The sequence below is a fragment of the Arabidopsis thaliana genome, chromosome 4, assembly GCF_000001735.4.
Source record: "Arabidopsis thaliana chromosome 4, partial sequence".
Classification (NCBI taxonomy): domain Eukaryota; kingdom Viridiplantae; phylum Streptophyta; class Magnoliopsida; order Brassicales; family Brassicaceae; genus Arabidopsis; species Arabidopsis thaliana.
The window spans coordinates 17,182,162-17,206,831 of record NC_003075.7 but is presented as its reverse complement, the minus strand read 5'-3'; the positions used below and the strand labels follow the sequence as shown (position 1 = coordinate 17,206,831).

At 34.6% G+C, this 24,670-nt stretch overlaps 7 protein-coding genes and 2 long non-coding RNA genes across 11 annotated transcripts; 5 read left to right on the top strand and 4 right to left on the bottom strand.

Moving 5' to 3' along the window:
- The first annotated feature begins 798 nt into the window (after positions 1 to 798).
- AT4G36430 (Peroxidase superfamily protein) lies at positions 799 to 2,447 on the top strand. Its single transcript, NM_119806.3, has 4 exons — positions 799 to 1,139; positions 1,220 to 1,411; positions 1,488 to 1,653; positions 1,772 to 2,447. Exons 1-4 carry the CDS (start codon positions 915 to 917, stop codon positions 2,182 to 2,184), a joined length of 996 nt encoding a protein of 331 aa, NP_195361.1. The 5' UTR covers positions 799 to 914; the 3' UTR covers positions 2,185 to 2,447.
- Positions 2,448 to 2,485: 38 nt separating this feature from the next.
- AT4G36420 (Ribosomal protein L12 family protein) lies at positions 2,486 to 3,822 on the top strand. Its single transcript, NM_119805.2, has 2 exons — positions 2,486 to 3,124; positions 3,533 to 3,822. Exon 1 carries the CDS (start codon positions 2,575 to 2,577, stop codon positions 3,112 to 3,114), a length of 540 nt encoding a protein of 179 aa, NP_195360.1. The 5' UTR covers positions 2,486 to 2,574; the 3' UTR covers positions 3,115 to 3,124; positions 3,533 to 3,822.
- Positions 3,823 to 3,843: 21 nt separating this feature from the next.
- On the bottom strand, positions 3,844 to 4,910 carry UBC17 (ubiquitin-conjugating enzyme 17). The gene is made up of 6 exons (NM_119804.2): positions 4,834 to 4,910; positions 4,627 to 4,730; positions 4,448 to 4,550; positions 4,296 to 4,359; positions 4,125 to 4,213; positions 3,844 to 4,037 (listed from the first exon to the last, which is right to left on the bottom strand). The coding sequence occupies exons 1-6, from the start codon at positions 4,861 to 4,863 to the stop codon at positions 3,942 to 3,944; spliced, it is 486 nt and encodes a 161-aa protein (NP_568004.1). The 5' UTR covers positions 4,864 to 4,910; the 3' UTR covers positions 3,844 to 3,941.
- A 989-nt stretch (positions 4,911 to 5,899) lies between these two features.
- D2HGDH (FAD-linked oxidases family protein) lies at positions 5,900 to 9,644 on the bottom strand. Of its 2 annotated transcripts, NM_202963.2 has the most exons (16): positions 9,462 to 9,644; positions 8,913 to 9,241; positions 8,723 to 8,824; positions 8,520 to 8,567; positions 8,352 to 8,422; positions 8,102 to 8,220; positions 7,919 to 8,014; positions 7,705 to 7,814; positions 7,525 to 7,605; positions 7,317 to 7,414; positions 7,090 to 7,198; positions 6,906 to 7,011; positions 6,734 to 6,819; positions 6,537 to 6,662; positions 6,359 to 6,452; positions 5,911 to 6,210 (listed from the first exon to the last, which is right to left on the bottom strand). In NM_202963.2, the coding sequence occupies exons 1-15, from the start codon at positions 9,565 to 9,567 to the stop codon at positions 6,360 to 6,362; spliced, it is 1,680 nt and encodes a 559-aa protein (NP_974692.1). In that variant the 5' UTR covers positions 9,568 to 9,644; the 3' UTR covers positions 5,911 to 6,210; position 6,359. The 2 variants fall into 2 exon arrangements, with proteins under 2 accessions (NP_001320151.1, NP_974692.1); NM_001342409.1 differs by having other exon boundaries at positions 5,900 to 6,452; positions 9,462 to 9,620.
- AT4G36390 (Methylthiotransferase) lies at positions 9,585 to 12,259 on the top strand. The gene is made up of 3 exons (NM_119802.3): positions 9,585 to 10,130; positions 10,413 to 11,461; positions 11,566 to 12,259. Exons 1-3 carry the CDS (start codon positions 9,778 to 9,780, stop codon positions 12,084 to 12,086), a joined length of 1,923 nt encoding a protein of 640 aa, NP_195357.2. The 5' UTR covers positions 9,585 to 9,777; the 3' UTR covers positions 12,087 to 12,259.
- Positions 12,260 to 14,324: 2,065 nt separating this feature from the next.
- Positions 14,325 to 19,304, top strand: ROT3 (Cytochrome P450 superfamily protein). Of its 2 annotated transcripts, NM_119801.4 has the most exons (9): positions 14,325 to 14,940; positions 16,213 to 16,537; positions 16,643 to 16,792; positions 16,886 to 17,146; positions 17,635 to 17,724; positions 17,867 to 17,945; positions 18,018 to 18,124; positions 18,247 to 18,377; positions 18,739 to 19,304. In NM_119801.4, the coding sequence occupies exons 1-9, from the start codon at positions 14,630 to 14,632 to the stop codon at positions 18,857 to 18,859; spliced, it is 1,575 nt and encodes a 524-aa protein (NP_568002.1). In that variant the 5' UTR covers positions 14,325 to 14,629; the 3' UTR covers positions 18,860 to 19,304. The 2 variants fall into 2 exon arrangements, with proteins under 2 accessions (NP_568002.1, NP_001328464.1); NM_001342408.1 differs by having other exon boundaries at positions 14,387 to 14,940; positions 17,867 to 18,124.
- Positions 19,222 to 19,582, bottom strand: AT4G36370 (uncharacterized protein; the record flags this gene model as incomplete). The annotated part of the gene is made up of 2 exons (NM_119800.3): positions 19,222 to 19,350; positions 19,508 to 19,582. 2 exons carry the CDS (start codon positions 19,580 to 19,582, stop codon positions 19,222 to 19,224), a joined length of 204 nt encoding a protein of 67 aa, NP_195355.1.
- Positions 19,583 to 22,811: 3,229 nt separating this feature from the next.
- AT4G09305 lies at positions 22,812 to 23,119 on the top strand. Its single transcript, NR_142270.1, has one exon. It is a non-coding gene; the product is annotated as an other RNA (long non-coding RNA).
- AT4G09295 lies at positions 22,989 to 23,424 on the bottom strand. Its single transcript, NR_142269.1, has one exon. It is a non-coding gene; the product is annotated as an other RNA (long non-coding RNA).
- Positions 23,425 to 24,670: the final 1,246 nt, after the last annotated feature.

The window sequence follows — 24,670 nt, the reverse complement described above, 5'->3', positions numbered from 1 at the left end:
AAAAGTAATATTGTTTTTTCGCATTCCTCTTTTAGAATTTAGTTTAATCTAGGCTTTATATTGGTTATTACTTTCTTGAAAAATGATCTGTTTATTCTATTCATACTTGGTTACCTCGCTTTTTATCTTACTTCTACAAAAGGATTATCAGTGAAAGTTAGTCTCTTACTCTCACCTTCCGAAAATAAAACAAAAATATCGATACTTCTAGATCAAACCAAGTTGATTAAAACATCCCTATTCCCTACGATTCTGATCTTGAGATATATTATCATGTTAAGATCTAAATTGACAAGAAAACTGATTTTTCATTTCTAGTAGGAAAAATAATTACTATTAGTGATCATGATTGTCGACCGTAAGAGGTGGTTTAGTTACTCTCCATCTTTCTTTGAAGAAGTCAGAAAGTCAGAAATTATATCAAATTAAACATCAATATTGAACACATATATCTGTATGGTTTTATGTTTAGAAAATTCCAATATTTATATATTCCTAGGGAAAAAGAAGCTTATTCTTCAAATTATTGTTATGAGTCGTTAAAATATGGATAAAAATATAAAGTCTAAATATTAAAAACTCAGTTTGCTTTGCTTTTACCTCTCCAAGTCTCCAAAGTCAAATTAATTTTAGTTAATTAAACCAAAAAAGGTTTATTAGTCAAACTTAGCATGCAATGCTGGGTACCAAACCCAAGCATTAGTCTCTTTTAATCTTCTTTTTCTCCAATAAGTTTTTACAATTTTTAATTGTTTGCATTTCCCTTGATTATTTATCTTCATCCCAATTTAGCTAATACCAACTCCGTTTCTTATTCTTCCAAGTCTTTTCCTATAAATACGTTCTTCTTCCCCTCTTATTTCATATCACTCACCACAAAGTCTTCTCATTTCCTCATCTTCTTGTTGAAAGTAATGGCAAGACTCACGAGCTTTCTCCTTCTTCTTTCTCTCATCTGCTTTGTCCCTCTCTGTCTCTGCGACAAGAGCTATGGAGGCAAACTTTTCCCGGGTTATTACGCCCATTCATGCCCACAAGTCAATGAGATCGTGAGATCAGTTGTAGCTAAAGCTGTTGCTAGAGAGACACGTATGGCTGCTTCCTTGTTGAGACTTCATTTCCACGACTGTTTCGTTCAGGTTTAGTTAATTTCTTTTACGTTTCAACATTTTATGTTGTTTTAAGTTTACTTGCTAAACAAGGTAACTGTGAAATGTAGGGTTGTGATGGCTCTTTGCTTCTAGACAGCAGTGGAAGGGTAGCGACTGAGAAAAACTCAAACCCTAACAGCAAATCAGCTCGTGGGTTTGACGTAGTTGACCAAATCAAAGCTGAACTGGAGAAACAATGCCCTGGAACTGTTTCTTGCGCTGATGTTCTTACCCTAGCCGCTAGAGACTCCTCTGTTCTTGTAAGTTTCCTCCACAATCTCTATTTTCTCGAACCAAAACTGAAACATCAGCTAACTCGGTTGGTTTTTGGTTTAGACCGGTGGACCAAGTTGGGTTGTTCCATTGGGAAGAAGAGATTCAAGAAGTGCAAGCTTGAGTCAATCGAACAACAACATCCCTGCACCAAACAACACTTTCCAGACCATTCTATCTAAGTTTAACCGTCAAGGACTTGATATCACTGACCTTGTCGCTCTCTCCGGTAAGCTTTCGTCACTCTATCACAGTTTCTTGCTTCACACACATGGAACACAATTAAAAAAAATCCATTATACATTACTTGCTTCTCAAGCCACCACACTTCTCAAATGTTATCTCAGGTAGTCACACAATCGGATTCTCGAGATGCACGAGTTTCAGACAGAGGTTGTACAACCAGTCCGGAAACGGCAGTCCAGACATGACATTGGAACAATCCTTCGCTGCTAACTTGCGCCAACGGTGTCCAAAATCCGGTGGGGACCAGATTCTCTCGGTGCTAGACATCATCAGCGCCGCGAGCTTCGACAACAGCTACTTCAAGAACTTGATAGAGAACAAGGGGTTGTTGAACTCGGACCAAGTTCTGTTCAGCAGTAACGAGAAATCGAGAGAGCTTGTGAAGAAGTATGCAGAAGATCAAGGAGAGTTTTTTGAGCAATTTGCGGAATCGATGATCAAGATGGGAAATATCTCTCCCTTGACAGGTTCTAGTGGCGAAATCAGGAAGAATTGCAGGAAGATTAACTCTTGATTGAAACAAGAAAACTCTTCTTATATCTTGTGGAACAAATGTGAGACATTTACTTTTACTTTGGAGTGTGTTTTGTTTGTTTTTTTCAATTCTGTCATTTGGAAGTTTTATTTCGTGTTATTTGCGTTGTGTTAAGACATAAGTTTGAAATTTATAAAACTTGTACGAGGAAATATTTTGAAATTATAAACTTTAAACTATTATTGGGCCTAACCGAACCTAATAATTTATGAATTCAGAAAACACTAAATCTTAAAACTGATAGGCCCATAAAGGCCCATTTCACATCCCACTAGTTAGGGTTTATGCTTTCTTCTCACATTTCAGCTTCAGATGCACTGACATGAATTCTCAACGAAGCTAAGATCAATTCGATAGAGAGTGAAAACTATGAGGAATCTGCGAATCATCTCCTCTCACTTCTCACGAGTTTTGAAATCCACCGAGACACGCTCAAGTTCCGTTCAATTATTCACGATCCAATCTCGGAGCTACTCATCTCCGGCGACGCAATCGGAGAACGTGTCCAAAATCGTCAATGAGCTATCGAATCTCACTCTTTTGGAAACAATGGATCTTACTGAGATCCTTAGGCAGAAGCTAAACATCAGTGAATTGCCTGTGATGGCGGCGATGATGCCAGGGATGTCATTACCGGGATCTGGAGCTAGTAAATCCGCCGGCGGAGAAGGGAAAGAGAAGAAGAAGGAAGCAAAGACTGCGTTTGATGTGATGCTTCAAGCGTACGATGCAGTGTCGAAGATAAAGGTGATTAAAGAAGTGAGAACGATTACGGCATTGGGGTTGAAGGAAGCGAAAGATTTGGTGGAGAAAGCTCCAACATTGTTGAAGAAAGGAGTTAGTAAGGAAGAAGCAGAGAAGATCATTGAGAAGTTGAAGGCTGTTGGAGCTAAAGTTGCTATGGAGTGACCATTTTTAGGTACCTCTATACTTTCGATTGCTCCTAAGCAGATGGATTAGCTAGCTTTAGTTTGTTTGATTATGGGAATAAACAAGCTTTGAGATTGTGTGAGCTTGGTGTTGAATTGTTAGTGCTTATTAGGTTTGAGAATTGGAAATGAACATTAATTTGATTCTGGAATTGCATAAAGTTGCTTGCTTTGTTTTTGTAAGGGGAGTAAAGTTCTGAGCTTGACGTTGAGTTTCATGAAGGGCCTTTGAAGTTTCTTGTCGAAATGTACAGAGCAAGAGCAATTAGAATAGCTTTTGTAGTCTATTGGGAAACATGTGAAATTGCTTGGTCTATAAACACTTTTAGTAGGTATTCTAGCATCTGTATGATTCGTGTTTGCTTCATATGCTTAAGCTTTAGGTTTTGACATTGCAGGTGTTATTAAAATGGAGCATGAGCAAGAACAAATGAAGCTTCTGCTGAGTAGTCCTTCCTAGTGTTTATTACAAATGTAAGATGTGATGGAAAGTCATCAGCAGCTCTTTTCTTTAGAGATAGAAACAGATTTTTGTCTTCTATCAAATATACACGAAGGCTTGTTAGAAGCAAAGTTCTCTCTTCTTTGGATCAATCATTCTCTCAGTTCTTGGTTTGTACTAACAGTTGATGATTTCTTTCATATAATAATGAATCATGTTATTTCCAAATTTTCAAGTTTTATGCTCAAGCTTTTCGTATGGTTAAACTGTAGAAAGAAGCTGTTCTTGTTTTAAAGATAGCAACAGATCAAGAACTCGACCTGAGATCTTACAATTCGTTTGTAATCACAATATTATAGGAGATGTTATACTTTATCGTCATGGAAACGCCACCTAGTTTCTTTGGGAGATCTTCCATGTTTGCAGTTTTTCAAGTAATGGTCATTGTCTTTCGGCTTTTGCTGTAAGGAGAGAACAATAAACATCATAAGAAGAAGATTATTCTGTGAAAGCCTTTGAAATATGAGAAGAAGATAAAACACACAAACCTTCACGGATGAGCTGGAGAGCATTGAGAGAATGCTGAGACAGATGGAACTTAGTCTCATCGCCGGTGACCACGAATCATACAAGACATCTGCATAATCAAAAGAACACATAGAAGGGTCTTGTCATTGGACTTTGAAACAGAGTGAGTCATTGTGTTTGTATGTACTTACCTAAACAAATGTGACCGTTGCTGTAAATATGAGGATGAAGTGGAGCTGGATGCTGAAAGATAACCTGTTTTATATGTGGAACCATCGGGTTATGAGATTGATGCGATGATTAAGTATCGTTAAGTATTAACAAAAGGAGTTAGAGGACGAACCTGTGGAGCTTCCATAGGATAATGCTCAGGGAACTCAACTTGAAGTTGGTAAGTTTCATTGGCGTAAAGAGTTCCTGGAACTCCATGCACTTCAATGATCCATCTGTTTACACCAACAATTCAACATTACATCACCGATTATCAATATTCGAAGGAAAGACAATAAAATGATTATGTACCGTTGGAGATTATCAGAGACTCTGTGCTTGAAACCAGAAGGAGGATTGGTTTGCCACTCCATGAACTCTTTCTGCAACCGGTTCGTGGCGATTTTGGTCAGACCCTAACATAGTAAGAACAAGAGAGAGATGATCAAACCAAAGACAACAATGGAATTATAACCAAAAAGGTACTGTTATATTTAGTTAAAGAAACAATTAACCAACCTTGCGAGTTGATTCAGAAGAACTCGTCATTTGTGTTTATTACAGTGAGTGTGAGAGAGAGAGATTGTGTGTGTTTTGTCTCCTTAGCCATATCCAGTGAGCTTTTTATAGTGTCTTATCATCTTTGCAATGTGTCTAAAGCGTTTGGGTCTATGTCCAGTCATCAATCCGACGTCGTTTTTATTGTGTCGGCTCTCTTTAATCCGGGACTTTCCACTTGTGTTGGAGAAGCGAATCTTACACGCTTTTGCTACTCTCGCGATCATGATCAAACCAGTTAGGAATATTATCATAAAACATTCCAATATCTATTTCGGAAAACCAAATTTCTTAAATTAAAAATCTCATACCATTATGAATATCTGAGTTATGTAAATTTTAGGATAACCAAACTGATGCATGCATATTATTGATATTAACCAAAAATAAGAATTGATACATGCATCAGGTAAAAGTTGGCTTGTAACATTATTTTAATTTATTTCCGGTTTATGGATCCATCATTCAACGATGCCTTGGATTTTTAGCGATGATATATTGCTTTCATTGTCTTATTGCCCTTGTCCTTCTGATTATTTTGAATGGATCGATGGTTACAAAAGTTGTAAGCAACTTGATTATATATCAAAACTGACTAGTCATAATTACAATTATGATGCATGATGTTGTTGTATGCATTGGCTTCACCTTAAACCAAAACTTGTACACATTTGTTCCATGGAAACTATGGTCTATGAACTATGGTAATACGGATCTTATATTCCTATCTAGTTAGGTCCAACTTAGGTCTCAGAAGAATATATACTTGGTAGAACTTAGAACAAATATGTTAAAATCTATAGCTTATCTCTTAAATTAGAGAAGTTAGTTAGACTTATACAAATCAATCGGACCAGATATTATTCCGGTTTATCTGACCGATCTGGTTTCTCCTAGTAAGACATTAAAGAAAGGTAATACATGAAGTAAAAACAGAACTATGGGGAAAAATAAAAATAAAGTCTTTTTGTGAACAAAATAAGAAAATCCATTACAACAGAAATTCCAAGAATAGAAAGATATTATGTGAAGATTCTTGAAAATACTATTATTATAGATTATCTTTTCGAGTTTTGGTCTACATACACTGCAAATTTTAACTTTAAATACACGTAAGATCAATAGGTTTAGATTCTTTCTTATCCTTTACTAAAAAGATATTAAAACAAGGTAACAACAACAACAACAACAAAGAAGAAGAAGCGAAGCATATACACTTTTGAGTTTAAAGACTTTTTAATCAGCACTTGTATTTTTGTTCCTTTGCATCAATCATATCGCTCAAACTTGGCTGCTCATGTTCCAAATTCCTGTTTGAAGAATCATCTCATCACCACCCTTGCATTCGCCGAAAAAAGAATGTCAATGATTCCAAAGTAAAAGATGATGATTCTTCACTTTTGACGTTGGAAGAGCATTCATAGATAGAAAGATAGATGCTTTCAATAATTTCGGTGCGTAATCATAAAGCATAATAATCTTTTACCTTAGTTGGAGAAGAGAGAGTGAGGAAGAACTTTGTAAGGGTTGAGAATTCCCTTTGGGTCCAGCAACTTTTTAATGGAAGCCATTAATGCAACCTGCATAATATTATATTCCGGTAAGAATAGAGTGACACGATAGTTCTATACATAGTTTCCATACGTTGTTTGTTGTTAACTTACAGTTTCGGGTGATTTGCTGTAGAAGATTTCATTAGCTTTCATTACACCTAATCCATGTTCCGCACTGATGCTTCCACGGTGCTTTGATGTCCACTCATAGACATAAGGCTCTATCAAACCTAAAAGCTGCAAGAAAAGAGTGAATGAATGATCACTTGAACATCTTGGAATGTTTCATATGGATATCAGAATTTTACCTTATCGTTATATTCCGCGGCTGAGATGTTTAAATGTAGATTTCCGTCTCCAAGGTGACCATATCCCATAACATTTGCTAAGTCACCTGAAGCATTGCATATTTGGTTGCAGTTTTCATTGAATCTTTCGGTTTCAAGTAATTAGGAGACAATGTATTGATATATATCTTACCTAATCTCCCTCGAAGATCGTTAACAATATTGTAAATTTCTTCAACCGGTAAGGATAAGTCATACTTGTAAACAGCTCCTGCTTTCTGTAACGCCTCTGTTATACCCTGCAGGGTTATGATTATGACTTTATTCGTCGTGTACCATCAAGCTTTTTCAGAGGAAATAACTCTCAAGTGTTTTACCTCTCGTATGCGCCAAAATGAGGATGCCTGGTTAATGTCTTGAGCGATTACACCATCAGAAACTAAACCTTTTTCCAGTGACTTCAACAGGAAAGCTTCAAGCTTCTCCCTGCATTAGTTTTTGAATCAGACAAAAACTCTCTCAAGGGATCTGAAATACTTAGAATTCATTTAAATGGTACTGGAAAATTGTGAAAGTCACAGAAAGACCAGAAAATTCTCAATACCTGTCATTAGTTTCATCACTCCCTGTTGTCTCGATCAGAATATAAAAGTTCTCCGAAGAGGAAACTGGATTACGTACACCGTCTAGGTGGTTCAGTACCTGTTGAATGAATTAAAAACAGAAAGGGTTTAGCAAAATCAAAGCCTTGTGCACAAGATAAAGTGTCAGGAATGCAAACAGTTCCTATTAGTAACTTCCTAAAAGCTTACCAAATCCATGGAATTGTTATCAAGAAACTCGAAAGCCGAGAGTATCTCTCCAAGATTTCTCTTTGCTTCAACAAGAAGTTTCTGCAAACAAAGGAAACACAATGAGAGATAACAGTTCACGCACTATCTCCTCTGTAGATAGAATTCAATTACAGGAGTACAAAAGAAATTGTATTAAACCTGGCAGCTGAGATAATCTTTGCAAGCAATGAAGGCTAAATTTACAGAAGACAATTTTGGTTGTGTGAGAATAGAAACTTTAGTTACAATACCAAGTGATCCTTCACTACCTGTGGAAACCAGTAAAGAGAAAAAATCAAGATGATTTAGTCTATTTTGCTGATGAAGTGATACTTGAAATCATTGTACAAGCACAAGCCAATATAATACCTACCAATAAACAAATGTTTTAAGTCGTACCCAGTATTGTCTTTGCGTAAAGTTCCAAGCATGTCAAGCACGTTGCCATTTGCTGTGACAGCTTCTAGACCTGAGATGAAGAAAATAAAAATGATGAGAACATGAAATCCAAATGTTTTCAGATGGATCGAAAGTAACTAAAACTGTAAGTCATTACCCAATACAGTTCCATGAAGTGAGCCATAACGGATTAGACGCAAACCACCAGCATTAGTTGAAACATTTCCACCGATATGACAGCTTCCTTTTGCACCTAAGTCTAGAGGCATAATAAAACTGAGGAAGCATAAATTTATGTTGCTACATCTGACAAAACAACCGAGCTAGTTGAGTAATAATGAAACACTCTTCTATTAATTTTCAGTTCATTGTTGCTAAAAGAAGGTACGAAGACATGGTTCTATTACCCTTTTGTGTCAAGGAAAGTTGCCAGATTTTCTAATATGCATCCTGCTTCACACACCAAGACGCCACTAACCTGAAGATAGAGCATCGTATCATCATCAAGTATATAATTATATTGCTCAAAGTAACAATGAAGCAGCAGTTGATCTAAATATAAGATTGCCAATTACCTCATCAAAAGATAAGATTTTGTTCATCAGACCAACATTGACGATCACCTGAAAAGATGCCACAAATTAGTCACGTTTATGATTTCATTTCTTTCGGTATATCTCTCACATTCCTGAAAATTTTCTTTGCTCGCTTTTCTACACTACCTATCCAAGATTTTTGACAGTCACCAATCAACATGAGTAGAGAAACAGTATAGAACCTCATCAAAGACAGGCACACTTCCACCAACAAGACCAGTGTTTCCTCCTTGAGGAACAACTGCTAAACGCCTCGAATCACAGTACTCAAGTATCTGAGACACCTGCATTAAAAATAATCTATGTTTAACACAAATAGTCATCGCAATCCAAACAAAGTAATACGGTAGAGACTAGAGAGAAATAAAACACCTCTTGTGTATTCTTGGGCAAGAGCATCAGCTTACTAGATCCTTTGTACTTATGCATCCAATCTGTATTAGCAGTCTCAAGCCTTTCTTTATCTTCAACCACGTTTTTTTCACCTAATATCTCCTTAAAGTAGCTAACATCTTTCGAATCCAACGACGAAAACAAAGGGTTTCTCTGAATTAAAGAAGCTGCTGATGATCCAAAACACTTATACTGCTGAAGAAGCATCCCCACATTTCTACTAATACATGGATGATGAAGCTCTGTCTTATAGTTCCCATCACTTAGCTCAAAAAGCTTGCCTTTTGATTTGTAGTGATTCACAAAGCCTAAACCCATAATTCAACCAATAAGATACACATATCCAAAATAAAAATAATCTTATCCTAAAATGTCAAGTTTCTAAAGAAAAGATCAATATTTTTTTATCTAATTACAAAAGCAAAGTTCAATTTTTTTCATCTCTCATTCTAATTACAAAAGCAAAGTCAATTTTTTTCCATCTCTGATCTCTCAATCTAATTACAAAAGTCAAATTGGAGATCAAACCTGACACAGAACGTGACACTGAGTCCTTGTTTGGTCGGCTACTAATTAGAGATTTGCATCCAAATCTTATGAACTCCCCCGATCTTCTCAATTTCTGCATCATCATTCTTCTACTTCTCCACGTCTTCTTCGTTCTTACCAACAAAATGTTCGTTAAAAGCGATAAAGCAGAAGCTGAGAGCGAATGTCAATATTACCCCTGAGTTTGGATAACTAAACGCTGCGTTTTATTGTGGAGTAGATTTTGTAAAATCCCTAAGCTTGAGAGAGCCTTCCGTTGTTGTGGTGGAGACTTTGGAGCTCCTCAATCTCTCCAATGGCGTCTTCTTCTCTCTCGTCTCTCTCCTCAATCCTCAGTAACCCTCATGGTTGCTCTCTCTGTTTCAAAGCCTCTACACAACGTTGTTTCGCTCTTAGATTCCTCTCCTCAAAAGCAACCCATGCTTCTTCATCTTCTTCCTCTGCTCTTCTCCCTCGTTGCCGTAGCAGCACCCATCGTCTCACACAGAAACCGATCAATAGGAAGAAGGGATTTTCCTTAAATCTTTCTAGAAGCTTCTCTATTTCTCAAATTGCTAGTTCCGGTAAGTTTGATGGTCCAAGCCTCCACCAGTTCGTCTCCAACGCTCAAGCACACGCTTCTCTTACCACTCCCGAAACTGAATCTGAGTAAGTCCTCTGTTTTTCAAACCCCATTGTTCTTTTTATAACTTAATTGGTGTTGGCCATTGGTTAGAGAACCTAAAGTTTAGAAATTTAAGGAATCAGAGTGCTAATTAAGTTCCAGGAACCATTAAAGTCAATCTCTTTGCTCATCAATCCATAGATTGTAGAAGATTATGTTAGTCACAGTTCTATCTTTTACAAGCGATTACTCTCAAATTGTGGATTGTGCTGTATAGCTTATATAGATGCTAATACTTTTCTTTTCGGATTCATTCTTGCTCTTAGAAGCACACTAGATTCTGACATTGCATCAAAAGGTCGGATTTATCACGAAACATATGGATGTCAGATGAACATAAACGACATGGAGATAGTCCTTGCGATAATGAAAAACTCTGGTTATAAAGAAGTAGTGACGGATCCTGAGAGCGCAGAAGTCATTTTCGTAAACACTTGTGCTATCAGAGAAAATGCAGAGCAAAGAGTATGGCAAAGACTTAACTACTTTTGGTTCTTAAAACGAGAATGGAAAGTAAATGCTGCTACAGGAAGAGCAAAATCTCTCAAACCTCCTAAAGTTGTTGTTTTGGGATGTATGGCTGAAAGATTAAAGGACAAGATTCTAGATTCTGATAAAATGGTTGATGTTGTTTGTGGTCCTGATGCTTATAGAGATCTCCCGAGGCTATTGGAAGAAGTAGACTATGGTCAAAAAGGAATCAACACTCTTCTTTCTCTAGAAGAGACTTATGCTGACATATCCCCTGTCCGAATCTCTGAAAACTCAATTACCGCTTTTGTTTCTGTTATGAGAGGCTGCAACAACATGTGTGCTTTCTGCATTGTTCCGTTTACCAGAGGCAGAGAGCGATCACGTCCTGTAGAATCTATAATCCGCGAGGTTGGGGAGTTGTGGGAATCGGGTGTGAAAGAAGTTACGCTTTTAGGGCAAAATGTGAACAGCTATAACGATGATTCAGCTGATCGTGAGTCAGGTGCTAACTGGGAATACAGTGAGGGATTCTCGAGCCGGTGTAAAGTTAAAAACATGGGTTTGCGATTTGCTGATCTCTTGGACCGACTCTCTGTAGAGTTTCCAGAGATGCGGTTTAGGTTTACATCGCCTCATCCTAAAGATTACCCTGACGAGTTGCTGTATTTGATGAGAGATAGACATAATATCTGCAATCTCATCCATCTTCCTGCACAATCTGGTAATAGCAGAATACTAGAACAAATGCGTAGAGGTTACACCAGAGAAGCTTATTTGGATCTTGTTAAAAAGATTCGGAGTATTATACCAGATGTGGCTATAACCAGCGACTTTATAACTGGTAAGCCTACTCAAAATCTTTATGTAACTTGTCTTAGAATCGGTTTACTTAGAATCTTGATGTAACTTGTCTGATACAAAAGAGGCAATTGTGTATCTTGATAGGCTTCTGTGGAGAAACTGAAGAAGAGCATCAAGAAACCCTAAGCTTGGTGAGAGCAGTTGGATACGATATGGCGTATATGTTTGCATACAGCATGAGAGAAAAGACACATGCTCATCGCAACTACACAGACGACGTTCCAGAGGAGGTGAAACAGAGACGTTTAACAGAACTCATCGACGCATTCCGCGAAACAACAGGTCCGTGTTATGACTCTCAGGTAGGATCAACTCAGTTAGTTCTCGTCGAAGGACCAAACAAGAGAGCGCCTGAGACAGAACTCATTGGAAAAACTGATAAAGGACACAGAGTTTCGTTTGTCACGAAGCCTCTGTTTGATAAAGCGTGTCTTCTTGATGGTGATGATCTGAAGAGGAATCCTGGAATTGGGGATTTTGTTGAGGTTCAGATAGAGAAATCAACGAGGGCATCGTTGTTTGGGGAAGCTCTCGCGATTAGTAAAATGTCCTTGTTTCACGATGTTGGTGTCGTCGATGCTGTTGTTGCGTCTTGTGCAAGTTAAGTTGAACTTCCGTTTTCTTTGTTTCGAAAGCCTTTATACTTTTTCTTCTGTATACTTTCTTCATAGTTAAACCAAATAAGTTATTTACAGATGAATTTTATTACTTTTTTGAAAACACAAATTGTAACTGAAATGGATAGAGAAACATTTTTGGGCATACATGTATTCCTCCCCTGGTTCAACGACATGTTTCTTCGATAAAGTTGACAAAAAAAAGGTAGAGAAACAGTGTTGAAAATGTCAGCGATGAACAGAAAGAGAGATCGTCGTCAATGGCGATGGTTAGTGATGATTTGACTATGACAAGTCAATAAACACTATGCTCTATGCGATGGTAATTTTATATATATCTGTTAGAAAGAAAAAAAAGGTTCATAGCTCGAGGCATTTATTAAAAAAAAAAAAAAGGTGTAACGGCAGAAAGTAGTATAAATTGAATTATTTCAGTTTATTTTGATGGTAATATAAATCTATAAATTCAAACAATGTTTTGTTAAATATGTTTATACATATATGTTAGGCAGAAAGCATTCCAATTAATTAGTTGTGGACCGACCTTTTAATTAACATTTGTACTACCTCCGCTTTTTATCAGAGACATATATTCGATTAATTAATTTGGATATTAAGTCTAAAGTTTAAAGAAGGGAAAGAAAAAAACTCCAATCACATGTCGTAGGAATCACACTCCCCAATAATAAAGTTGGATTAGTATTTCTCAAGAACAAAGTTGGTATTCACATATCTAAATTTGTAAGATGAAATATACGAGTACAACCAGAACCTAATATAATATATAGGTTTTGGATTAGTACTGTATTTCTACTGATATCGATAATCATAGTTTAATAATTTAGTGTCATTGGCAAATAAAATATTTAATACACTGATTATCATAATTTATGTGACTGACATGTTTATTATAATAAGATCATGGATTAATCAGTGAACTTATGTTCATCATTGTTTCCAAGTCTAAAAGCAGATCTCGATATATATTTATATTTTTCAATGCGCTTGATGATATTTAATTCGACCTATAGTATCAATCTTGGGTTTTACTTTGTTTTTAATCATATGCTTTACCAATAAGCAATGTTTGTTCAGGGAAGTGGATCCTATTATTGAGATTTAAACATATTGAGGCATGCACAAGTATAATAATTATTCGTTATTGGTGTTAAGTAACTCATTTTATCTGTCAATCTATAACGAAATTATACTCATTTTTTTCTTCTATAAATGGATAAACCAAAAATGAATAGAAAATAAATTAATAAATAAAAATTGGTTGGGGGTGAGAAGTAGCTATCTAATATCTAAAAATGAGACGAGACAAAACGGCCTAAGCGTGGCGCAATAGCCGCTCCCAATTTCTGTCCCCTCATTTATTCCTCACTATTGTTTTGAAAATTCTGTTTTGTTGCAATCTTAGAATTAAATACTATTAACGTCGACTTGAAGCTACAAATTTTGGAAATTTGGATCCGATGTTTATAACTCATGGATCAAATAAATGAAAGATGCATATGAATCTGATTTTCTAATGATTTTGAAATATGAATAATCAAATATTTATATATATACATCTAATAAGTAGGAAAATAATTTCATAATAATAATCATTGTCTAAATAATCAGACCTATATAAAAATAGAATATTATCAAGTAAATTTATACAAAAATATACCATTAAAATACTCTGTATATAGAAATATGTGAAACTGTATTTGATCACTGTCTATCGTTAGTCGTTCCAAAAGATCCTATTGATTTAGGAGTATTTAGTAGTAAATACCTTTATAATGATGGACAACTTAATTACCGTGTGATACAGTCAATGAATAATTAAATAAGAGAGCACTAAAATTAATTATGTGTTTCTATTAAAAGAGAATGTTACAATAATAATCTTATTTAACAAAAAAAAAAAATATTACAAGAGAATATCATTTTCTATTCTAAAATTAGCTTATGAGAGGAATTAGATATTTAATTCCATAAAAATTGATTTTGTAGCTATATCAAATTTCTTATAAAGATGGAATGGGTAATCAGAAAAATATCAATACATTGATACATATGTCATTATGCTGTTGACCAAAAAATGTCATTATGCTTATTAAGTTGTTGACATACTAAAAATTCAAGATTATACTAGTAATTAACTACTTAAGATGAATTTAACGAAAATAAAACTATTTTAGATTTTTTAGCTTGGTAATTAAGTTGTTTTTAGTGGGTTTTTAAGTTTAAGTATATATGCAATACATATTTGGATTGTATATAGTGAGATACGGGTAAAAGTGGATTTTATATCATTAATTCCTCTGTTTCTCCCCCATTGAAAATGACATCACCATGGCTTTAAGCTCTACAAATACAAATATTTATTCTCTCACTTTCTCTGCCTGCATGGTTTTTGAGAATTGAGAAAACCCTTTTAAAATTCTCTATCGATCTCATCACAAATTTTGCTATATCCACAATTCATGTGCTTAGGCATATAGTTATTCCCAAGAAACCGGTTTAACTGTTTACGTATGCAACCTCCGGCAAGCGCAGGACTTTTCCGGTCGCCGGAAAATCTCCCTTGGCCTTATAATTACATGGATTATTTGGTCGCTGGTTTCTTGGTTTTGACGGCCGGAATACTTCTCCGTCCATGGCTCTGGTTACGTCTACGAAACTCGAAAACGAAAGATGGAGATGAAGAAGAAGATAATGAGGAGAAGAAGAAGGGAATGATTCCAAACGGAAGCTTAGGCTGGCCGGTGATCGGAGAAACCCTAAACTTCATCGCTTGTGGTTATTCTTCTCGGCCTGTTACCTTCATGGACAAACGAAAGTCTTTGTAAGTCATTTTCTATTAATTCCTATTAACTAGAAAAGTCATTTTCTATCAAATTCTTATATATTTCCGCCATTTTATTCGAAGTCCATCTTTTTAATAACCCTAGATTAAATAATTTTATTTTTCGTTTATCCCAAAATAAGTTAGTAACAAAATACCTAACACCATCGAATTAGCAAAAAAAAAAAAAAAAAAAAAAAAACTATTGTAACCATTAGTATTAGGGGTTATAACAAACTGATCTCCTTTTTAGGTAAAGAAGAAAGTACAGTGGTTATGTAGTAGTGATAATTTATACAAATAAAAATTTTGGGGATGCAAATAGTTAAACTAAAACTCTTGGACATAACATCATTTCAATTAAAAAGAAGAGACTGACAAAACCAACCTGTCTTCATGTTCTTGGCCATATACAACGGCAAAATAGTTTAAGCGGATGATCTTGTTTTTTTTTTTTTTTGGGATGATTGAATTCACTTCATTTCATGTGTCATCTTTATCCCTTTTGTTTTCTATATTATTTTCTAATGTTATTATTATTATTTTAATATACACTAAACGTCCTTGATGTGAATTCTTCTGCTATTCATTATTATTTTTTGTATACTAATAAATTTTTCAAAATGGGTCCTCTTGAATACCCACTGATTTATCGTTTACCTATATTATTTATTTTCTCTTAGAACGGACACCTTCACGTTTTTGTTTTCACCATATATAATTTTATAATAAATGTGCAGTGGTAATGATATATAATCGTCCATGGATCCTTAGCTTCTTTATTGCTCGTCTTAGATTTACAAAAACTAGCAACGACCAAAACAAAAATTACAAAAACTAGCATATGTATAATAAGGATTATATCATGTTATTCCGAGTATGATTAATATTAGTAAATTGTAGTGAGTAAAGGAAGAAGGCAATACCTATAACCTCGGGATATTCGAGGCAGAGAGATTATAAAAAGGCAGCAAATAGACAGGGACGAAATATTTCTTTTTGTAGCCATACACCACTAGCCTACTTCTCCATAGACTTCAGCTTTCCATTTAATTCATCATCTCATTTAAGCCAAAGAAGTTATATAAGATGTGAATATTAGAATATACCAACTCATACTCACACACACAAAAAATATATATATATATATATATATATACGAATTCTAGGTTAATACACTATCTTTCAAAATCATTAAATGGGAATTTTTTTTGCTATCATTGTATCAGTTATATATCTCTTACCGAGTTTTTTTACATGTTAACAATATAGATACGGGAAAGTGTTCAAAACGAACATAATAGGGACACCAATCATAATATCAACCGATGCAGAGGTGAATAAAGTGGTGCTCCAAAACCATGGGAACACATTTGTCCCTGCATACCCTAAATCAATTACGGAACTACTTGGAGAAAACTCTATTCTCAGCATCAATGGACCTCATCAAAAAAGGCTTCACACGCTCATTGGCGCGTTCCTCAGATCTCCTCACCTCAAAGACCGGATCACTCGAGACATTGAGGCCTCGGTTGTTCTCACTTTGGCGTCTTGGGCTCAACTTCCATTGGTTCATGTTCAGGATGAGATCAAAAAGGTATTGTCTTAGAAAATATATTAGTAGCAAACTCACACGTACGTACTAGGTCACATGCTATAACACATTTTTTAATTGGTAGAATGTTTGTTGTTGTTGTTGTAGATGACGTTTGAGATATTAGTAAAAGTGTTGATGAGCACATCTCCTGGTGAAGATATGAACATTCTCAAACTTGAGTTCGAAGAATTCATCAAAGGTTTGATTTGTATCCCAATCAAATTCCCTGGCACTAGACTCTACAAATCCTTAAAGGTAAAATATTTCCTTATAATACATGAGCATATCAATATCTGATTTCATTTTGTTAGTGTGTAAATACTAGGGTTTAATACTTCAATCATGCAGGCGAAAGAGAGGTTAATAAAGATGGTAAAAAAGGTTGTGGAGGAGAGACAAGTGGCGATGACAACGACGTCTCCGGCAAATGACGTGGTGGACGTACTTCTAAGAGACGGTGGTGATTCAGAGAAGCAATCTCAACCGTCAGATTTCGTCAGCGGAAAGATCGTAGAGATGATGATACCCGGAGAGGAAACAATGCCAACGGCGATGACCTTGGCTGTCAAATTCTTAAGTGACAACCCCGTCGCTCTAGCCAAACTCGTGGTACGTATTGATGTGCACGACTTACTTACACAACAGCACACGTGTGCGTTTTAATGCATATTGCCGACGTCTGTGGACCGTTAGATTAGATGTTTGTCTTGTGAGGAGATTTTAACGGTTAAGATTTAGTTATTTTTCGAAGTGGTGGACCTAGTTTGACTTTTGCATCCGTGTCGAGTCAAGTCGCTGTCGAAAGTCTTTCGACGGGACACACGAGTACACGCACGTGTGGGAAGGGAAGAGACACGTGAGAGTATATTAGCCGTAGGATTAAGAAAACAGAGTGGACGGCTGTCAGAGCAGGACGATTTGTATTAACGCCTTTGTCTGTACGAGCGACCACACCGCCTGTCAAAACTCAAAAATAGCGTTTCGCGTCACAGAAACGCTTTGTTTTCAACGCGTTATTGTTTCAATCAAAACGCATTATAGTAGAGATTTTTTTTTTTTTTTTTCAAATAATAATTTTTATATTTATTTATCTACAGGAGGAGAATATGGAGATGAAGAGGCGTAAATTGGAATTGGGAGAAGAATACAAGTGGACCGATTATATGTCTCTCTCTTTTACTCAAAATGTAAGTCGTAGTTATGTAATTTAAACCTACCAATTGCTTTATATATATATATATATATATATATATATACTAGCTAGTTATTGAAAGGGATTAGTTACAATATACTAGCTAATTTATTTTTGTTTTTGTAATCACACAACAGGTGATAAACGAAACGCTTAGAATGGCTAACATTATTAACGGGGTGTGGAGGAAAGCTCTCAAGGATGTAGAAATTAAAGGTAAATTTCTTAACTATAAATTGATTTTCCTTGTGATGAAACTATATAATTTTTTGGTGGGTGAATGAGCAGGTTACTTAATACCGAAAGGATGGTGTGTATTGGCATCATTCATATCGGTTCACATGGATGAAGACATTTATGATAATCCCTATCAATTCGATCCGTGGAGATGGGACGTACGTCACCATTTCCTTTTAGTATAATTATTTTGCTTCAGAGTTAACTTCATGATCATTAGTTTAGCTTCTTCTTATCAAATTTCATCTACTAATACTTGTCTTAATTTATTATGTAACAGAGAATTAATGGATCGGCAAACAGCAGTATTTGCTTCACACCCTTTGGTGGTGGGCAAAGGCTATGTCCTGGTTTAGAGCTGTCGAAGCTCGAAATATCCATCTTTCTTCACCACCTTGTAACCCGGTACAGGTAGAAACCCATGATTTAATATTGAAAATGTTTTTTCATCAACTAAGTATAACTTGTGTTAGTCCATATTGATATCTTGAGTTGGCCAAGGGCCATACATAATTCATTCCAATAACGTATCAAGGGATACTGTAATGGACTAGATAAGTCCAGGTCTGATTTTAACAGGCTGGTCTTAAATAGACTGATCCATATGAAATGGTCTACAAAAGTTTAAGGTCTTTTTTGGTCTACAGTTCGCAAACATATACTACCGAATTTGAGCCTAACCATCTCTATGTTGCGACTTTCAACTGCATTTTGTTATACTTTGTGATTATATATATATGATACTAATTGTTATGTACTAATGTACATGTAGTTGGACGGCTGAGGAAGACGAGATAGTGTCATTTCCGACTGTGAAGATGAAGCGGAGGCTCCCGATCCGAGTGGCTACTGTAGATGATAGTGCTTCTCCGATCTCACTTGAAGATCATTAATAGATCATTTCAAAGAACAAAACTGTTTGTGCAAAGAGGAAGCAGAGAAGTAAACAAATGATCTTATTAACAAATAGTAGAGAAGAGAAGCAAACAAGATTGGTGGGTAAGACAGAAAGAGCCATACGTACAGCTAGTGATGGCTCAAAGATGAGAGATTCTAATTATAATTTTTTTTGTTTGTCATGTCAAATTATAAGCGTTGGTTAGGTTGTCCCTTTCTCTTTTATTTATCGTACCAAACGCAAGTTGAGATATGATTCCATATATATGGATGATAGATATGTATATTAATATATACCTTCTTCTTTTTTTGGCAGCTATTAACATTATGCCTATCTCGTCTCTATCTAGCTTTTGTTTTATGCTCGAGAAAATTTAGACGAAAATATATCGAAAAATCGACGACTAGTCTCGATCGATAATATGATGATCACTTCATTTACTTCGACCGACGGGCGATGACGTGATATCATAATATATACGTTCAACTATATGATAACATGTTATATTAAAAGAGTATAATTTGGTGGGTAATGATGAGAATAGATTGGAAATTTATGGCGGCCATAGTAAGGACAATGCCATGCACGAAAGACGAAACAGGTCCATGGGGAATACACGTGCATGTTGTTTACGTCGACCCACCTTATAATTATTTCCATTATTATCAAATTTGTGGAGCCTTTCTATGTCATCATCGACACCGCCGATATTCAGCATTATTTTTTTTTGTTTTTTTTAACTTAACGATGGGTTTTATTCGTCTACTTTATTATTGTTCTTAATAAATATATATTATTGTTCTTAATTCAATGTACAAGCAAATTAATGATTAAATAACTGTATTTCTGAAGAGGTATATGCCAGGACTTCAGTTTTTATGTATATAATTGCAAATCATAAATTGGAGTATCAATGCAAAAAAATTTATATTTCCACATGCATGACTGTAATTGTTTTAGATAGTGTGGAGTTATACTAAGAACTTGTTTTGTCCATATTATCCAAAAAATAAAATGTTTTAGTTGTATCACATTCACATGTGTTGACATTGAAGGTTTTAAAGAAGAGATAAATCAAACTAAACTGTTTTATTGTGATGTTAGAATTCATTAATAAGTACAACATTTTGGGCCGATATATTTGATATTAAGCCCTTACTTAGCTTATTTTGGCCCATGGTTGCCCACGTTTATTTCTAACCAATTGTTCACCCTCGAGCTAATTCTGATGGATCAAGATAAAAATTTATTTATTATTTCACTCCGTAAATAAAAAGAAATTATTATATATGTTGGTTCACATATAGAAAACTAGGTGATAATTCTTAGTTCCCAAACTGACTCCAAGTCTCGAAAGCTTATATGATTCAGTAAAAACTGCATCTTACATTGGCATTATGTTTTTTTTTAATAAAAAATTCTGAATTTAGCTTTGGCTTGAGTATCTGTTCCAGCTCCTCTGTTTCTGTTTCAACAACGTCTTATATTGTGAAGCTCATGCTTTAACAAAATCAATAATAGTTCTGCGAAAGCCAACATCCCCTGCCTACTTTTATTTATTTTTTGTACTGTCGTTCAGCAATGTATGATTTTTGTTTGAAATGGCACATGAATCATGCATCCATTATTCTAGAAGTACTACTAAGGCCCAAACAAACAAAAAATGATAAAAAAAAATTACAGTTACAACGAAGTACTAACCATATGCATGGTTGAAAACTTGTAATACAATCAATAGTTCACAGTATACTATAGTCAGTCGACACTTTACGGCGGGCCGGGCCTGACTATAAGTCTATAACCTTGTAATTTGAGTGATATAGAGAATTGAATTTCGAACATTGATTTAAGTCTAAAATCGGAAAAGTTCCTAAGTTCGTTTAATATATAAATATTTTATTGGCACACAAAAAAAAAGATAAAAATATCTGATCGCGGGTCTCGACCAAATGGGCAACGAATGATTAACAATAAGAATGTTTAAGGTTCTGAATGATTAAATATATGTTAAGCAAGCAAGTAATTATGGTGAACATTAATGTATATGTCCACTGTAAATAATAACTATATCTTTGTAAGTATATGTATATATTAAAAAAGCTATTATTGCTACGTGCTTATATATGTCTCTTTGTATGGTCAATTCAACCATCGATCTCGATGACTATGTTCAACGGCATGGTCCGTCCGTATCATGTTTTTTTCTTTCATGACCAACAACAAATTCTAGAGATAATATTAAATATTTATGTTATGTTTGTTCACGGATCATGGGAGAAAGAAAACAATATAATGGTTTGCAATAATTCTTTAAAATTATGTACGCTTTAATAATGACTCCATGAAGGTCATTAACATAAGTCTCGTTAATGACCGTTATTATATTCATTTCATGCGAAGCCTTTGTCTAACAAAAATTGAACCAAATTATAGATGTTATTATAGCATATCATTAATTATGTTCTATTATCCCGAAAGAATGTTTTGTGCGAGGGATTGATAAATTAAGTTGCAGGCGTCGCTATTTGATTTAGTTTGATACTAATTAAATACAATTTAAGTTTTATTTAAGCTTAATTTTTTCTTTATACTTTCTACAAATACCTTTTTTTGTTATGATATTATGTATTCATATATAGTTCAATTAGTTCAAATCGGTACGATCATATAATCATATTATAAATATAGTTTAGTTTCGATTAGGTTACAGAAACATTTCTGTATAGTAGATATTTTTGCATCCCCATATTTGAGGTAATACAGTCATGGCACTATCAACATTTAATGTAATGTTTTCCTTGAAACGCAAATGACTCCTTTGGTGTGGGGATCTATATTATTTATGATTGACTCAACCATCGAACATGTGAAGTACTAGATGATGAATTCTTATTTACGAAGTAAGGTGTGGTAACATTGTAATTTTAATACAAAAAGATCTCCATCAATTATACAGATCAGTTTCCTTATTTGCATGTACTAGCTAGTGGTCCGTAAAAATTGTTAAAATAGTATTAATAACGAAGATATATACAGTTAATGCGACATCGAAAAGGTATTCAGTCGACAGTTTCGTTGTAAAAGTTTATCAACAGTCAACAGAAATTAATCATTTGATGAGATGATGAGCTCAACGGTAAGCTTATAACAAAAAAAGGTGGATCCTTTGATAACGGCAATTAGAAATTGTAATTTGATCGACATGTCTCATTTCATTTGGTAAGCAATAATTATGTTTATAAAACATGATTATAAACTCCTGTACTTCCATAATGTTGTATTGTTGTAAAGGGTTTGGTTAAAGGTTTTTTTCTTTAATGGAAAAAGTTGTAAAAAAGAAACAAAAATGTTTAAAGCAAAAACAAAAAAAGTTACAAAGGAAAAAAAGCGACATGAAAAGGATCGCTACGAAGAGTCAAAGGCGCGAAAGTTAACTGACGACTAACGTGGCGCTAAATCAAGCCTCAGGATCCGACCGAGATTCCTTTTTAGTTTTACCAAGTGGTAAGAAAAAGTTACAGTTACAGTTACTTTGGCGTCAGTGAATCTTGTATTCTGATTACGTCCAGACCCGTGAGTGCGTGACGTTCAGCTTGCAATTTAAAGAGTTTTTTTTTTCTTCTAAATATGATCAAATTCTCTCTCTTTTTTTTCTTTCCAAATGGTAATAATCACTAATCTAATTTTTTTGGTATCAAAATAAATAATCAATACTATTCATTTTATACAAATATGTGGTCTTGTGATAGATAAGTAATAAGTTGATGGATTTTGGAAAAATTTGCCATATTCATAAGAAAATCTGATGCTTCTCAAGATATGCTGAATTTAGATCTAGCGTTACACATAGGTCGATATAGCTAGCACAAGAATGAAAACTAACTTTATTTGTCTTGGGAACAAGCGAAAGATCGAAACTCCGACAGACGTAATCTTAATTCGCTGAGAGGCGTGTGAGAATTGCCTTTTTCCTTGAATATAAAATGCACTCCCATAATGTAATCAAACAAAAGATATAAATAGAATAAGAAAAATAACAACTCAGCGTAACGGAGTCCGATTAACGGAGTGAGAAATCATCTGGTTTCTCGAGAGTTCTAAGCCAATGATAATCGAAGGAAACGAACGGTGTTGTGTGTGTGTGGTTAAGAAAAGAACAAACTCATACGAGACACGTGCACCGAAGCTTTTTCCCACGTGCCAAAGAGTTTCGTCTTCGTTCACACAGAACCAAGATGGGTGGTAACGAAGGTAGGACCCTAAAGCACCAGCCTACAACACATAGATGAAATAGTATATGCGTTTACATGGATTTGATGAATTGTTGTGTTTAGTATATAAGTATATTGTTTAGAATTATCAAAAAGTATACTTTATAAAAAGAGTGGTGGTAACATATTTAGTTTCTGCACCAATATAAAAAGAAATATGGTGATGTCTAAAGAAAAAAGAGAGAAAACTTAGCCACCAACAAAATATTAGAAGAAGATTTCACCATGTGAATGGAAGGGTAATGTTTTTTTTCTTTCTTTATTTTGAAATGAAGGGAAGGAAGTTGTTATAAACAAATTTTCGAAAAGGTTAATGATTTAAATCTACTATAACCTTTTTGATCCTTTAGTTTGGAACAAAAGAAAGTTTCAGAGTTAGCGATATTTTAGTGGAAACTAGTTGTTGATTCTCCAACTAAAATTCAACCACCATTAGCATAAAACATGGTTATTTTGGCGAAGTAGTTTACTTTGCAACATCTATCTGTATTTTACTATATAAAATAATACTTAACATATACAAATAAATAGAAATTAACATTAGAACCAATAGTTATATAGTTTAGCTGTTTAGGTAAAGCTTAGTAAGAGTGGATGCAATCCTTTCCCGTTTTCTCTCCGCATTTCACGCCGTCGAAGCCTTATTAGGGTTTAATACAAATCCATAATCTCTCGTTTCCTTATTATTAAAACATCCCATGTGGACACCAGGACTAAAAATCTTGACAATCAGCTTTATTTGATGACTGAAGTATCAAATTTAAATAAATTAACTAGTTAACTAGTTATATAATGAGACTTATTTTGACCACTTAGGTCCACTAATAGACAAATTAAATTATCTTATATTGGTTATTGTCCCATCGTATGAAAATCAAGGATGGTGTTTTCTACCAGGGAAATAGTTACATATATAGTACATGATCAAACTTGAATAAACTACACGATAATGATCATTATTTGTTGAAATCAAATAACTTTAACAAACAAACAAAAAAACTAAAATCAAATAAGAATATTAGTAGCATAGTACTTTCATTATAACCTTTATGAAATTTTAGTAAATAGTATAAGAATTTCTCAATATGCATCGATTTTGATTTAATAATGAGTAAATGAAACGAATAGAAACAACATTTTGATTTGATTAAACAAATAGATAAAAACAAGACTCATAAATTAAAATTTGGAAGTTTCCGACAATTAGAAAAGCTGATTGATATCGCATCTGATTGCAAATCTGACCAGAACTCGAAAATATTGAAAACATATTTTAGGAATAATAAAAGAGATGATAGCTTAAGTGGAAGTTGAATGTCGGACCGTACGTACCGGGATAGTTCTAATAGACACTTCTCATTTATTCTTTTTCCTTCAATTATCCCAACTGTTACACAGTTATATTCCATAAATACCCCTAGTCAAAATGTGAATTCACGAGTCAAACCCATAAATGCAGACTACTGTCGGTGTCGGTGGGTGAAACTAGCGTAAAATGATTTAGGGTAAAACTGGAATTTCACTATATGCAACAA

What these genes read in the sequence shown, in the direction of transcription:
- AT4G36430 (NM_119806.3), top strand. Translation starts at nt 915, where the DNA reads ATGGCAAGACTCACGAGCTTTCTCCTTCTTCTTTCTCTCATCTGCTTT. An exon ending in CTAGAGACTCCTCTGTTCTT is followed by an intron (nt 1,412 to 1,487) that starts GTAAGTTTCCTC and finishes TTTTTGGTTTAG; the next exon opens with ACCGGTGGACCAAGTTGGGT. An exon ending in TGACCTTGTCGCTCTCTCCG is followed by an intron (nt 1,654 to 1,771) that starts GTAAGCTTTCGT and finishes ATGTTATCTCAG; the next exon opens with GTAGTCACACAATCGGATTC.
- AT4G36420 (NM_119805.2), top strand. Translation starts at nt 2,575, where the DNA reads ATGAGGAATCTGCGAATCATCTCCTCTCACTTCTCACGAGTTTTGAAA.
- UBC17 (NM_119804.2), bottom strand. Translation starts at nt 4,863, where the DNA reads ATGACGAGTTCTTCTGAATCAACTCGCAAG. An exon ending in CTTCTGAATCAACTCGCAAG is followed by an intron (nt 4,731 to 4,833) that starts GTTGGTTAATTG and finishes TTACTATGTTAG; the next exon opens with GGTCTGACCAAAATCGCCAC. An exon ending in TCTCCAGCTCATCCGTGAAG is followed by an intron (nt 4,038 to 4,124) that starts GTTTGTGTGTTT and finishes CTCTCCTTACAG; the next exon opens with CAAAAGCCGAAAGACAATGA.
- D2HGDH (NM_202963.2), bottom strand. Translation starts at nt 9,567, where the DNA reads ATGATGATGCAGAAATTGAGAAGATCGGGGGAGTTCATAAGATTTGGA. An exon ending in ATAACAATTCCATGGATTTG is followed by an intron (nt 7,415 to 7,524) that starts GTAAGCTTTTAG and finishes TTCATTCAACAG; the next exon opens with GTACTGAACCACCTAGACGG. An exon ending in ACAGCAAATCACCCGAAACT is followed by an intron (nt 6,453 to 6,536) that starts GTAAGTTAACAA and finishes AATATTATGCAG; the next exon opens with GTTGCATTAATGGCTTCCAT.
- AT4G36390 (NM_119802.3), top strand. Translation starts at nt 9,778, where the DNA reads ATGGCGTCTTCTTCTCTCTCGTCTCTCTCCTCAATCCTCAGTAACCCT. An exon ending in ACTCCCGAAACTGAATCTGA is followed by an intron (nt 10,131 to 10,412) that starts GTAAGTCCTCTG and finishes TCTTGCTCTTAG; the next exon opens with AAGCACACTAGATTCTGACA. An exon ending in AACCAGCGACTTTATAACTG is followed by an intron (nt 11,462 to 11,565) that starts GTAAGCCTACTC and finishes GTATCTTGATAG; the next exon opens with GCTTCTGTGGAGAAACTGAA.
- ROT3 (NM_119801.4), top strand. Translation starts at nt 14,630, where the DNA reads ATGCAACCTCCGGCAAGCGCAGGACTTTTCCGGTCGCCGGAAAATCTC. An exon ending in TTCAGGATGAGATCAAAAAG is followed by an intron (nt 16,538 to 16,642) that starts GTATTGTCTTAG and finishes TTGTTGTTGTAG; the next exon opens with ATGACGTTTGAGATATTAGT. An exon ending in TCGATCCGTGGAGATGGGAC is followed by an intron (nt 18,125 to 18,246) that starts GTACGTCACCAT and finishes ATTATGTAACAG; the next exon opens with AGAATTAATGGATCGGCAAA.